General features: G+C 43.9%; 3 protein-coding genes across 13 annotated transcripts in view; 1 reads left to right on the top strand and 2 right to left on the bottom strand.

Moving 5' to 3' along the window:
* Positions 1 to 1,128, bottom strand: part of LOC147013190 (uncharacterized) — a 43,901-nt gene extending 42,773 nt beyond the window's left edge. For 3 of the 4 annotated variants that reach the window (XM_085855762.1, XM_085855764.1, XM_085855765.1), the window contains exons 1-2: positions 1,031 to 1,128; positions 723 to 779 (exon numbers count right to left, since the gene is read on the bottom strand). In XM_085855762.1, coding sequence (XP_085711888.1) covers positions 723 to 751 — 29 coding nt within the window. In that variant the 5' untranslated portion in view covers positions 752 to 779; positions 1,031 to 1,128. The remainder of the gene's footprint in view (positions 1 to 722; positions 780 to 1,030) is intronic. The other variant, XM_085855763.1, reaches the window with a different exon arrangement.
* Positions 1 to 14,349, top strand: part of NDOR1 (NADPH dependent diflavin oxidoreductase 1) — a 132,597-nt gene that overhangs the window by 112,485 nt on the left and 5,763 nt on the right. For 4 of the 7 annotated variants that reach the window (XM_085855782.1, XM_085855773.1, XM_085855772.1 and 1 more), the window contains 2 exons: positions 5,518 to 5,721; positions 7,496 to 11,891. The gene's annotated coding sequence lies outside the window, so the exon portion shown is untranslated. Of the gene's footprint in view, positions 1 to 5,517; positions 5,722 to 7,495; positions 11,892 to 14,349 lie in introns of those variants that run through there. The other 3 variants (XM_085855779.1, XM_085855775.1, XM_085855777.1) reach the window with 3 other exon arrangements.
* Positions 8,109 to 14,123, bottom strand: DCTD (dCMP deaminase). 2 transcript variants are annotated; one of them, XM_085855812.1, is made up of 6 exons: positions 13,967 to 14,123; positions 13,655 to 13,766; positions 10,838 to 10,973; positions 9,648 to 9,764; positions 9,402 to 9,559; positions 8,109 to 9,252 (listed from the first exon to the last, which is right to left on the bottom strand). In XM_085855812.1, the coding sequence occupies exons 1-5, from the start codon at positions 14,053 to 14,055 to the stop codon at positions 9,447 to 9,449; spliced, it is 567 nt and encodes a 188-aa protein (XP_085711938.1). In that variant the 5' UTR covers positions 14,056 to 14,123; the 3' UTR covers positions 8,109 to 9,252; positions 9,402 to 9,446. The 2 variants fall into 2 exon arrangements, with proteins under 2 accessions (XP_085711938.1, XP_085711937.1); XM_085855811.1 differs by having other exon boundaries at positions 9,463 to 9,559.

Genomic DNA, 14,349 nt, shown 5'->3' with positions numbered 1-14,349 from the left:
GTACAGTATTCCTGTCCAAGTTTTCCAGTGCAGTGAGGTGTGTTTTGAATTACAAGCAGTCAGTACGTTTTTGCTTCATGCATGCAACAGGTTTATTATTGTCGTTTTTTTTGCCTCTGCACAACTATCAATTGCCTATACACCGCCCATATAAAAGGTATGCATCACAAGAACGTGTTGCATGCTTGGAACAAGATCGCCTGTAGGGCGGGTATAATGCTAATAAACAAACTGACGATCATAAACGGACAGGGTGACGTGACCGGATTTTCGCTTCAAGTGCGCGGGGTAACAAAAGGAGGGCGCTCGGTGGAGCGCTTTACCGCCACCTCCACCTCCACATGGCCGAACAGTTTACCTTTTATCTGGATCTGGGCCATTCGGCCTTATCACCTCCCCAAATCATCCAGCAACATGTCATCATCCCTCCACAACTTGAGATAATGTGATATATCGTGTCGGCCCTGCCGCTCAATGGTGAAGAATCACTTACAAAAAAAATATTTATTTATTTTTTTATTGTTTTTTAATTTTCGGCTTCGGATAGTCACAAAAATGGGATCGGTTCCTCGTCACACCCACCCAACCCGTCCGCCAAGTTTCGTCCGAATCCGTCCACAACTTTGATACATGTTCACAGAGACAGACAGGGGTGAAAACCCCGACTCCATCCCTTCAGTGAGGCTGAGGTAAATTACACAATGGGAAGAAAACCGACTCACCGTGCGATGGTCTCGTCCTCCAATTCCATCGCGAAACAATCTATCCTCGGGCAGCTGCTGTACCAGTACACGGGCACAAATTGCAAACAATGAGAAAAAAAAAAACATTCACAATGGGATCGTCTACATCGAGAGAGAGAAAAAACAATAATGATTAAGAGCCATCGAAATCACCACAGAAAAAGCGAGCGCACAACATTAACTCAATACGTTATGTATTTCTTACAGGAAAATCGCAACTACATTATAAAAGATTAATGCGTAATAATCGCGTTTTATCGAAAACCGAGCCCGGCAAGACAACGTACCAACTGCCCACCAAGCGCTCCCTGTGACCGTCAAGGAGAAAAATCACTTGAAAGAGAATTTGAATCGAACGCTTTGTTTTAATTGGTGCAACCAATACACGTGATCCTTATGGGGTTGTTGTGGTTTTTTTCATTTGGTTTTTTTTCTTCCCCCCTTCGTTCATGTACAGACTTTTTATTTCGAAAAGTAATTTCTTCAAAAGACCAAAATGTGCTCGATATAACAATTTGAAAATTGTTAGACGAAAGTATTCATAATGCGCCGTCCGATTCGCCGTTGGACAACTGAATATGGAGGTAATTTGAGGTAAAGGATCGCGTCAGACACAGTGGGTACTGTAGCGTGTGCGGAAGTGTTCAACTCGATTGTTGGACTCGTTCAGGGATTTAAATCGAAATAATTATTTCCGTTTAATGTAATACTTCGAAAGAGGATGTGATGCGTTATTGTTATTGATCACGTCGTTGTAGTTCTTCTTCTTTAAGGCTTTCCTGAAAAATGCTGGGGCGTATTCCGTGAACGAGTGGCTTGCGAAGCGGCCAGTTCCGTAGAAACCGCTTTGTAAGCCGCTTGCTAAGACACTTTTCAAGCGTCGCAAGCGATTGAGAGAAGTGCTTACGAACAGCCCTATATTCATTTATTTGTTAATTTTTGTATACCATGTCGAGGCTCGTGTAAGAGCTAATACACAGAACATATAACAAGGCAAGAGACCTGAGGGGTGGGAGAGAGAGAAGCACAAAATAGTGGGGTGCAAGGACAAGGGAGAGGGATGTGGCAGGGTATTACAGGGACTTTCAGGAAGGAAAACAGGAATTTGAAGAAGGTGGGTTGGGGTGGATTAATAGAGGTAGAAAAGATCATGATTTTGGGTGGGGGAAGACATGAGATGGTGGTGAACAGATGCTTTGAAGACTTGGAGGGGGGAGTAGGATTGAAGAGAGTGTGGGAGATTGTTCCAGAAGTAGGGAAAAACAGGAATGAAAGAGTGAAGGTGAGTAGTGATTCTTCATTTGGGCAGTTTCACCAGAAAGAAGTTTTTGGTGAACCATGAGCAACCTGCGGAAATGTAGGGGGGGGGCAAGACTGGAGAGGAATCGGTAGAAGACAAAAAGACCACCGACCTGCCTCCGGTGAAAGAGTGAGAGACCCAAAGACTCAGCTTCATCACGGGAGATACCAATGATCCTAAAAGCCTTGGTTTCCACAGCGTGAAATCAAGCTTGGTGTGAGGCATGAGCACCACCTCAAAGGCGGGAACAATACTTCATTAGATTGCAGATGAAAGCTTTGTAAATGGTTCGAAGCTCAGGTATGCCAAGGAAGGTCTTTGTACAACATAGGACGCCAGTCAGAGACTGGCGTTGGAGGCCAGCTTGGGGATGTGGCTTTCCCAGGAAAGATCATGGCAGATAATGAGGCCCGAAAGTTTGAATGAAAGGACTTATTCAAGAGGATTGTTGAGAAAGTAGATGGTGGGGGGGGGGGTCCAGACAGTCCTTTTGGAGAGACAAAGTGAGGGTGTGAGATTCTTCAGCATTGAAAGACATATTCAGAGTCTTTGCCAACCTTGTGATTTTATCCAGGTCTGCAGAGAGTGAAGAGGCTGCTGCCTGCCGATCAGAGGGATGAGAGATAATGCAGCAGAGGGTGGAGTCATCAGCAAAGAGATCAGGAGGATTTTCCAGAGAATCTGAGAGATCATTGATGAGGATCAGGAATCGGACTGGGTCTAGAAAACTGTCTTGGGGCACACCAGCCTTGACAAAGAGAAGAAGATGAAAGGATTCCATTAAGAGCCACACGTTGACTGCGACAAGATGGGAATCCTGTGAGCTTTGAGTGGAGATTGCCTTGGATACCATAAAAAGAGAGTTTGGTGAGCAGAGCGGGATGCCAGACCGTTTCGAAAGCTCGTGATATGTCTTGGGAGATGATTCTGATCTCATGTTTGCCATTGAGGATCTCCATCCATTGTTGATAAAGCAGAAGCAGCATGTCCAGGATTGAGTGGCCCAGTTTAAATCCAAATTGATGGTCAGAAATCAGGCCATTGGAGAAGAGGAAGGATTTAATGTCTGAAGCAATGATGGATTCCATGACCTTGCTGATGATTGGAAGAAGGCTGATTGGTCTGTCGTTGCAGGGATCAGCTTTTGCACCTTTTTATGCAGAGCGGTGATGTTTGCTGATTTCTAAGCAGGTGGCAGAAGACCTTTAATAAATGAGAGGGTGAATCGAACAGAGAGAGGGTGAGCAAGAGCAGAGGAGCAGGTTTTTAGGACATGAGGGCTGATGCCCTCTGGACCATTTGCAGAACGTGAGTCGAAGTGTGACAGCATATTCTCCACCTTGTCAGGAGAAAAGGATACAGTCCAGGAACAGCTGGGTGCGACTGGGTAAGGTGGGTACAGAAAGTGATGGGTTTGGGACAAGATTTAGAAGCAAACACAGAGTTTAGGCATTCAGCCTTTTCATGTGCTGTGTCAGCTGTGCGGCCATTTGAGGTAAGGCAGTGGATGGAGGGGGAACATACACCAAAAACAGACTTAACTAGAACGGGCACTCGGTAGAGCGCATACCTTCGCCGCCGCAACTTTTTTCCGGCCACATTTGAAAAACGTCATTTTAAAACGTCCATGACGTCACAACCGTCAGTCCGATTGACGTCAAATTTGGTGTGTAACCTCCTTGAAGGCAGTCCAACAAAATGGAATGATAAACACTGAAAAATTAAAAAGTTGAAAAATGACGTCATCTTTTGACGCACTTCCGGGGACGTCACGTCCAATCGGGGACTACCATTCTGAAAGCTCGTAGTTCACTGAACGTTTTAACGTTGGTTTCATGTCAATAGCTCTATTAGATCTGAAGCTATGCCAACAAGTATATTTTGACCTTGAGTGTGACCTTGACCTTGACTACAGAGTCACTTGGCAAAACCTGTACATCAATAAACAGATATTTTGGTACTGATCCTCATGCCTGGATTTGGGAGACTTTGCTTTATAAATTATATAGATATTTGAATGTAAAATATCAGGACATTTTAGCCACAATTGAAAAACGTCATGTTCAAACGTCAATGACGTCATAACGGTCAGTCCGATCGAAGTCAAATTTGGTGTGTGACGTCCTTAAGGTAAGTCCTACAAAACGGTATGATCAAAACTGATGAGATCGAAAATTGAAAATTTACGTCATCTTGTGACGTCATTTAAACGCACTTCCGATGACGTTACGTCAAATCCGACACTACATATCCGAAAGGTATCTCGTCATGGAACAATATGGCGGTGGTTGCATGTCGATCGCTGTATTATGAAGGAAGTTATGCTCAAGAGTGTTTTTGACCTTTTCTTGACCTTTGACCCGATCGCTCCCAAAATCTAATCAAATCGTCCTTGGATACTCACGAATCATCCCACCAAATTTCATGCAATTCGGTTTAATACTTTCTGAGTTATGCGAATAACAAACAAACACACATATTCACAAATAAATAAATACACAGCGACCAAAACATAACCTTTCGCAGAATGCGAAGGTAACTAGATGCCAATGCCACCAGGATTTGGAGGAGGGAGACAGGTTTGAGAGTTCAGACTTGAGATGAGAAAGATCTTGTTTTCTGGCTCTCCTGAGAGTAGACACATACTTGTTCCAAGCTTTGTGGAAGGAACTAAGACCTCATTCGTACATTTGCAAAAATGGCCAATCTGGTCGAGTTCAAAACGATTGGTGGCTATTTCTTCAATTCTAGTCACAGTGGATAATATTTAAACTTGCAGCTCAAACTTTAATTGTTACTTCAACTTTTCATCGTAATTCTTTTTTTTATCAACAAACATGCAAAACCCTTACACCCTCCACCCCACCCACCCCCACCCCAGCATCCTCCCAAAAATGTACAGTGGTGGGGTACAAGTTTTGCGGAAACCCCTCTGGCCCTTCTGACTCCCCATTTATTTTTAGCTCACCTGGACTTTAGTCTGGTGAGCTTATGCAATCGAGCAGTGTCTACAGGTGAGTGAGTCAATCAGTGGAGTCTGTCAGTCAGTCCGTAAACACTTGTCATTATTGCTCGAACCAAACAAACAATTTTGATGAAACTTGGCCACAAGCTTCATATCTGATGCCTATTTTATTGAGTATAACGAAGGTGTATTGACCGTATCAAAATCTGTGCTCATTAAGGGGGTCAGTGTGGTTGGGGGAGGGGTTGACCCTCCAAAATAGGTATTTGCTCTCTTCTCTGAAACTACACACACAATTTCGATGAAACTTGACCCCAACGTTCGTCACCCATGATGTACTAAAGTTTGTTCACGGCATTAACAAAATGATCAGGGTCTAAGGGGGTTGATTTGAGTAACTGTTCAGTTGATTCTTGAGTTGATTTGAGTGACTGTTGCTCTTCATCCAGGTGAGCTTCAGGACACACGGTCCTATTTTTGTTTCTTTCCCTCTTCCTTGTACTACGTAGTTGCTGATAATACAATCGATTTGTTTGGGGGAGTTGACACAAGAGGACCGAGTAAAACTGAAAACGACCGGGAGCAGCATTTGTTTGAGTACTACAACAGCATTGTTTTCATGGAGACCGCCATGTTGTTAAGCAGTACCAAACACTCCATTCCGTTGAAGTGCTTGCTTGAGTGCTTTGAATCAAGAAAACCACTTGTCAAAGGTACACGCCCCTGATAAACAATAGTTTTCCTCATTAAAGTTATGCTGTCATGTGGAAACTGCTGTAGTTTTTGACTTTCATATCTCAACCCGTTAGAATGACCTGCTGGAGGAGTTTCAAGGGTGGATAGGATGAGTTTATAAATAATTACTGAGTCCTTGTAACATTACTAGTAGTAGGCATTCACAACTCTCCCTGACCATGTTATGGAATGTCGGCCGAGGACTTTGTGTGAATGAGACGAAAAAGGACTCTACTGAAAGTTCTGATCAACACAAAGTTCAGGATAATATTTGAGTTCTCATTATCTTCTATGGTGTCTATTGTGCTTCACCAGGAGCAATCGTGCCACCTCGCTGATAACGCTGCGTATGATAGAGATTAGAGATGGTGAAAGCCTAATTTTCTCAAGCTTCAGTTGATTTTCTAATTTTATCTCAAACAAAAGCAAGTGTTTCTTCCTGGGAATTCCTGGAAAATTGATTCAGGATTCTGCCGTTTCCCAGTTGTGTTAAGTCGGACCAAGAAAATTTGGACTCGAACCATCAAGTGACAAGTGTAGATGTACTTGTGCAGTGAATTCTGTGCACTTCCTTTCACAACACTAAGGAAAGGCTCATAAATTATCACCTTCAAAGCCATCCCACAACCAAGTTGACTCAATAAAAAGAAATGTGTGCAATGGTAAAAGCCAGCTTCATACAAAGTTACATGAGAATTGGATTGAAAATGTGGCTGGTGTCCCCAAAAATCCGTTTTCTCCAGGCATGGGTTGCAGGGTGTGTTTCATGTAGCTTGAATTAACAGCCTCGACCTCGCTTCGCTCAGCCAAGCTTTACAGTATGAACAAAAAATGATGTCACATGATTAAAATGTACTTCTTACACAAATTTCTCACCTTTCATTCACAGGTTATTTTACATGCCGGTGCTGTCTATGTCATCTATCTATAATTCCAGCAATGTATGTGTGTGTGTGTGTGTGTGTGTGTGTGTGTGTGTGTGTGTGTGTGTGTGTGTGTGTGTGTGTGTGTGTGTGTGTGTGTGTGTGTGTGTGTGTGTGTGTGTGTGTGTGTGTGTGACCGCTGTTTCTCGACAACCGCTGGTCCGATCTAATTGAAACTTGCCAGATATATTGCTGGGGACCTGAGGATGTGCTTTTTCAAGGTTTGATATTAATCGGACAAGTGCTTCCCAAGTTATGGCCATTTATTTACCAAACCAATGACAAGACACGTTGTTGCGTGGGCGTGGCCGATGGGGAAGGGAAGCTCAGCCGCGTTCCCCATTACGGGTTACAACGTATGGGCTTCCGGATAATGATGACTTCGTGTATTCTAATAATTTCTCGATTTCTTATGCGCATTTATAGATCAACACAATGCCCCAAGTTATGATCGTTTTCATATTAGACGGTGCATAAATTTCGGTAACATCAGAGTGCTGGTATGCTCCAAACCAGGAAGTAAATTTTTTTCTCTCTCTTCTCTTCTCTTTTTGTTTTTCCTTGCGACGACATTGCGAAAAGGTAAAATACGTTGGCGCTAATTGAATAATTGGCCATTAAAACCTAAATTCCGAATCATCGTAACTGTGATATGCGAACTTCCGCGCCACGCACGTACGGGCACGCGAGAGCGAAGAAACGGCCTGTGTGGTTGTTGTTTCTTGCTCGTGGTTGGAATATTTATTTATTCCTTTTTTTTTACGGGCACGTACTAGTAATATATACGTAGTCTAATGGCTCGTGAAATGACAATTTCTTATTTCTGCAGGGGAAGAGGAAGGATTTTGGAGAGGAAGTTGGATTTTTGGTATTGGTCAGTTCTGAGACCCATTCACTTCAATGTAAAATTTTGGGGGATTTTGCACTGGAACTCTCATTCTTCCCCTACTAATGCACATGGTGTTGGGGTTGACTTCTGCTCATTGTGGTGATCTCATTTGGTGTCATTTGGGGATTTCAGTGCAGATCTATCGTTAGATGAGCTGGCTCACTCTGGCTCAAAGCACTCACGATCTACGGTTGCTTAGCCAGATTAGGAAGGTCACGAGCGCCTATTGACACATCACTCGATTCACTGCACGATCCCAACAAGTATTTTAGTGTGACAAACTGGTCCAGGAATTTTCTCGAAGCTGTGGACTTAGCTGGTCATTTTGACACTACCCGTGGAACTCAAGCCAGGTAACCGGAACGAGCCTCGCTGCTACAATATAGACATAGTCTGATGGCTCGTGAAATGTTACAATATGCACATTGTCTTAACATATACATAGTGTGATGGCTCGTCATAATTGTATTTGAAAAGTTTTCATGTAAATGAGAGTAAACTGTATATTCTTGAAATATTAATATTATTCGGAGATTTATTTGTCATGAACATGTTGAATGTAACCATTTTATTTGTACACCTGAAACAGATGGATGACATAACATTACCGTCTTTACGTTTTGGCACAAGGGGGCCGAGTGGCACAATTCATAACACTCCCCAAATCCTTCGGATATAACACACGTATGAACAGTAACACAATCCTGGTTAAACTCCCAGAAGTCCAGGCTTACCCCAATACTGAACTTTTGTTCATATTTTGCCCAATTTACGTTATCATTTTCCCGAAGTTGTTCAACAACCCTCTTCCCTCCAAGGCTTCAATCCAGCAATTTTTATTTTTTCTCTCTTTTTCTTTCTCTTTTTTCTTTTTCCTCTCTCTCATCCAATCATTGTACAAATACCAGCTCTTCCATGAGCCTCAGCTATGCATTAAAAAAAAATCTTGATGTTGTAGAGAAAAATTAAGTTTCTTCTTCATTCCCCACAGCCTACAAGGTGCCTTGCCTTTTATTGTACGATTATATTTCTCAAATATACACCCCAAAAAGGAATGGTGTATATAAAATGTTTGAAATGTACTGTACAAACACAGCAGGGTTAAAGAGATCAGCAGTATAAAGATGACATCAATGTAGGATCAAGTTTAACTTGGTATCATTAATTAGATTGAAGCCGGGTTAGCCGAATGTCCATCCATAAGAGAATATCCATTCATTTCAAGGCATTATTCACCAGGTCATGATAGCAAAGACACTACAGCACTGTTTACAAGCCAGAGTGCAGATTAGCAGGCAGCCATTTGCATTTGAGGCCTTGCACAGAGGTACCGTGGGATATTGAATTTCCGTATACAGCAAGCTGCCAGGAAAGTATCGCATGACGTTTTCATGTCGGCGGATCCTATATTCTGAGAAATTTGAAACTTGGCAGATAACAAATGTTAACTGGAGATCGATATGCCCTCAGGACCAAAATTACCATAATTGAATGATTACCGTAAACAAAAAATAAGAACTCATAAAAAATGAAGTTTTGCTGATTAACCAGTCTGCTCAACAATTTCTGGAGGATCAACTGTTTCAACATTTGTCACTGCAGATCCATGAGAGGTCTTGGGGTCAAACTCCACCCCTGCAGAGCTGTTGATGGACTCAAAGTCAATGACAATGTGACGACACTGTGGAACAAATTTCCTGCACCATGCACACAAACAGGATCACTGGAATTGCACAGGGAGTATAAGACAACAAAACAATACCTGGCAAGAGATAACTGTGATGACAATTCACACATTTCACTCTCCACATCCCGCTATCCCACAATATCAATCCCCCCCCCCCACCTCTCAATTCTGCTTGGAACATTTCAGCGATGCTGCCTTATTTCATCACATCATCACGTACCTCAAATGCACACCTGCCATAGAAAGCAACCTCCGAGAGGCCACAGATTCCAGTGAAGTGGCATACTTGTCTGACATGTATATCACCTCACAGATACCTGGTTGAGGGTTTTGGAAGGTGCATGTAAAAACGCAGGCAAAAGCCAAACCAGTACCAGCCTTTCTCAATATCAGCAACATACAAACCTGATTGGATGATCAGCTTCGCACACTCGTTGCATGGAAATAGCGCCACATAAAGTGAGCAACCTTTCACGTCGGCACAGTTCTTGTTGAGAATGGCATTCATCTCGGCGTGACACACTGCATAAGACACATAAGATGCTCAACTTAACTGCTATAACCCTCGAAACATGGAATGCTCAATCAAGTCCTTAGTACCAAATGCATTGTAAGAATTGTTGTGAGATGTTACTGCAAATGTTGGCCTGTTATGCATTCGCATCTGAGTCCATGACTCTTTTCTTCTTTTTTACAGGATGAAAGGCTCGTGGTGGAGCTGCGACACAAACATCTCACACACATGGACATACAGACGCTTTTACGAGACAAACACAGCCACTGAGCTTGAGGGAAGTGCCGTCACTTCCCAGAGGAAATCTGGGTACCAGTGATGCCACAACAATGGCACCGCTTTTCTCACTGCACTCAGTGGGGAATTTCTTAAGGAGGAATTACCTCTTCTCTATGGATACAAACCTATGGGCATTGTCCGTGCTTTATTCTGTTAAATGTTGAACATCAAGGAAGCAATGTACGCACCATTTTAAAAGTCTTTGGTATGACTCGGCCGGGGTTTAAACCGCCAACTCTTCGTGCTACAATCCCAGGATAAAATACCATTTAAGGTTCATTTGTCCATTGTCTACAAAGGTCCATGTAATCTATACGAGCATTAAGACCCGTAGATTCGCCGACGGGAATACCAGTCTTTGCTCGGATGGCTAATCTATGGGGCAAGAACAAAAAAGGATTCCTGTGAGATCTTGCCCTCCATATGGAGATAAGCAGCATCGCAAGTTGGTGTTTTCAGTTTTGCCATTTGTGCCCACATACCCATACACAAACCTTCCTTTTTGTTTTTGTGGCATCACAAACCTTCCTGTGAGTTCCCTGAATTCACAGTCATTGGTTTGATTGAAATCCGTTCTCAGGTTATAGCATGACAAACAGACAGACATACAGACACGGCTGCCTTTATAACATGATTCTAAAAGGAGCCGTGTCTGTCTGCATTTACCTGCAATAGCTCTCCTACTCTTTGCGTTGGACACAGTGGGATCTTCGAGGAAAACTGATTGATAATGATGAAGACAGAGTTGGCCATCGTTTTACATCATGCGACCTGTGATTACCGCTCGGGACATTTTAATTACCATAGGGGTACTTGGTGTCGAGGCGATCAGGCGCAGAGCGTCGCCATGGCAGGAGGTCATCACTGCAGCCATTGGGCATACCGTTGTAGCCTATCCCCACAATCTTGTTCTCATTATTCACAATGCATGCACCAACCTGTGCACACATAATATATCAAGACACAATGGATAAATGACTGTCCATTCGTGGTACAGGATTCCCACATGGCCTGGAAGATATTAATGGTTGGAAAACACAGATGGTTACAAACAAAATCATAAGAGATTTACGCTGGCACAAAATGGCCCGTCTGAACACTGGCCTCAGGATGCTGGAATCCCAGATTGAAATACCAAATTGTGACTTGTCTTTCATGGAATGTTCTTGCAATTCACAGTAATTAAATTAATGAGGTCTTCTAATGTGCAGGTACAAGTCCCTCAATGAGCCTCAGTGCAAGTAAAAAAAAAAAAAACTTTAAGATTTCATTGCCAAGAAGGAAGTGCGACTCTGTGATCCAGTGGAACAGGTGGTAGAGTTTTAGCTCATCCAATTGCACTGGATATAAAAAAACTTAGGATCTCGGATTGCTTGGATATGAGTGATGATCACGTCATTATTACCGAGCTGTCTATACTGACTCGTGTACACAACTTACTTTCATGGTGTGTGTGTGTGTGTGTGTGTGTGTGTGTGTGTGTGTGTGTGTGTGTGTGTGTGTGTGTGTGTGTGTGTGTGTGTGTGTTTGGAATGTTGTGTGTACTTGGAGTGTTGTGTGTACAATGTATTTGCTACAGTGGGGTACAGTGTGCTTGGTAAGCCTGGTGTTGGCTTCAGGGTTTGGGTGGCTGGCTTAAGATCTTTGGCATCTTGAGTTCAAGCCCCTTTGTCATGTCGAATTCAATTGTCATGTCGAATTAACACCAGGTGGTTGACTCAACCTGTCATCCTTCGGATGTTGGCAAAATGAGTACCAGCTTACCGGTAACAGGGGCACTGCATCAGCGGCACCCACAGAAAATGATTCAGCCAAGCAGCCACAGGATGCATATGAATAAATAAATTTAAAAAGTGTGGTTGGTGTGTTTATTAGATAGTGCGTTTGGGTTCCGTATGTTTGGTGAATTGAGGTTTCATATTTGGTGTGCTGGGATACAATGTGTCTGCTGCATTGTGGGTACAATATGTTTTGGTGCATTTAGGGTACATTGTGGTTTTTTTTGCGTTGGGTACAGTACATTTAGGTACAGTGCATTAGATGTGTTGTGGTATCGTGTTTGGTGAATTGGGGAGGTACCATGTTTGGTGCGCAGATGCAGTGTTTGGTACAATGGGGTACAGCGTGTTTGATTCGTTGGGGTACAACTCATTTGGTCCATTGGGGTTAGCACATTCAGTGAGTTTGTGTACAGCACATTTGGTGAGTTACTGTACAGCACATTTGGTGAGTTACTGTACAGCACATTTGGTGAGTTAGTGTACAGCACATTTGGTGAGTTACTGTACAGCACATTTGGTGAGTTACTGTACAGCACATTTGGTGAGTTAGTGTACAGCACATTTGGTGAGTTACTGTACAGCACATTTGGTGAGTTAGTGTACAGCACATTTGGTGAGTTACTGTACAGGACGATTGGTGAACTAGTGTCAGCGCGATTGGTGAGTTAGTGTACAGCACGATTGGTGAGTTAGTGTACAGCACGATTGGTGAGTTAGTGTACAGCACGATTGGTGAGTTAGTGTACAGCACGATTGGTGAGTTAGTGTACAGTGTGTTTGGTGTGTTGGGGCACAGTGTGTTTGGTGTGTTGGGGCACAGTGTGTGTGGTGTGTTGGGGTACAGTGTGTGGTGTGTTGGGGTACAGTGTGTTGGGGCACAGTTTGTGTGGTGTGTTGGGGTACAGTGTGTGTGGTGTGTTGGGGTACAGTGTGTGTGGTGTGTTGGGGCACAGTGTGTGTGGTGTGTTGGGGTACAGTGTGTGTGGTGTGTTGGGGTACAGTGTGTGTGGTGTGTTGGGGTACAGTGTGTGTGGTGTGTTGGGGTACAGTGTGTGTGGTGTGTTGGGGTACAGTGTGTGTGGTGTGTTGGGGTACAGTGTGTGTGGTGTGTTGGGGTACAGTGTGTGTGGTGTGTTGGGGTACAGTGTGTGTGGTGTGTTGGGGTACAGTGTGTGTGGTGTGTTGGGGTACAGTGTGTGTGGTGTGTTGGGGTACAGTGTGTGTGGTGTGTTGGGGTACAGTGTGTGTGGTGTGTTGGGGCACAGTGTGTGTGGTGTGTTGGGGCACAGTGTGTGTGGTGTGTTGGGGTACAGTGTGTGTGGTGTGTTGGGGTACAGTGTGTGTGGTGTGTTGGGGTACAGTGTGTGTGGTGTGTTGGGGTACAGTGTGTGTGGTGTGTTGGGGTACAGTGTGTGTGGTGTGTTGGGGTACAGTGTGTGTGGTGTGTTGGGGTACAGTGTGTGTGGTGTGTTGGGGTACAGTGTGTGTGGTGTGTTGGGGTACAGTGTGTATGGTGTGTTGGGGCACAGTGTGTGTGGTGTGTTGGGGAACAGTGTGTGTGGTGTGTTGGGGTACAGTGTGTGTGGTGTGTTGGGGTACAGTGTGTGTGGTGTGTTGGGGCACAGTGTGTGTGGTGTGTTGGGGAACAGTGTGTGTGGTGTGTTGGGGTACAGTGTGTGGTGTGTTTGGGTACAGTGTGTTGGGGTACAGTGTGTGTGGTGGATCGATTTGTGTTTTGGGCGTTGTGGTTACAGTGTACTTGCACGTGGTGAGTACAGTGCGGTACAAGCATGTATGTATGTATTTCTGGCTTCGTTAAAGACCGCACATCCCTGTACCTGTGAGCTCGGATCCTTACTACGTTGCGCAGACAGAAAGGCCACAGCCATAAAGTATTCTGACCATTGTAAGTAATCCGTCCGCTTTCCTCCATCACCGGCAGTTGCGCTCCTGAACGGCCAAAGCACAATGAGGTAATCACGTGACAGTCATCGGGACCAACACGGCTTTGACTCGGAATTTCGTAAAGTAAAAATGTGTCAGAATTTGGAAAACCGATGAAATGATGTGAAGATGAAGGTTCCACAAAACTCATGGACAGGACGGGATGGAATATTCGCCGTAATTTGAGGCCTAAGTCATGGACTCACTCGTTCGTTCGTGCAGTGGGTAAATCGTCTATCCCTTGTTCTTGTACGTTGTCTGAAGTTTTCTCATCGTGTTTCCTCAAATTATTCATTTAATTCCCACGGAATCACCTCTCACCGGGAACTAAACACAAAGGGCCCATCAACACTTGCCGCGAAATATGCAAATTGTGTTCCTCCCACTTACGCTGATTGGCTGCAGCGAAGGGACGCGGCCAATCACATCGACGGTTATTTATACACCCGGAAATTGTTCACTCATTGTCCTCGGGATCTCAAAAGCCACTCAGTTGGATCGAACGCACACTGTATATTTTACACACCGAGGTAAAAAAAAATAAAAAAACAGTGGGAGAGTCTCGTGCCGTTAAACTTGAGAAACAATA

The sequence above is a fragment of the Eptatretus burgeri genome, chromosome 14 (assembly GCF_056783735.1).
Source record: "Eptatretus burgeri isolate ZD-2024b chromosome 14, Ebu_testis_v1, whole genome shotgun sequence".
Classification (NCBI taxonomy): domain Eukaryota; kingdom Metazoa; phylum Chordata; class Myxini; order Myxiniformes; family Myxinidae; genus Eptatretus; species Eptatretus burgeri.
This window is presented reverse-complemented; position numbering and strand designations above follow the sequence as displayed.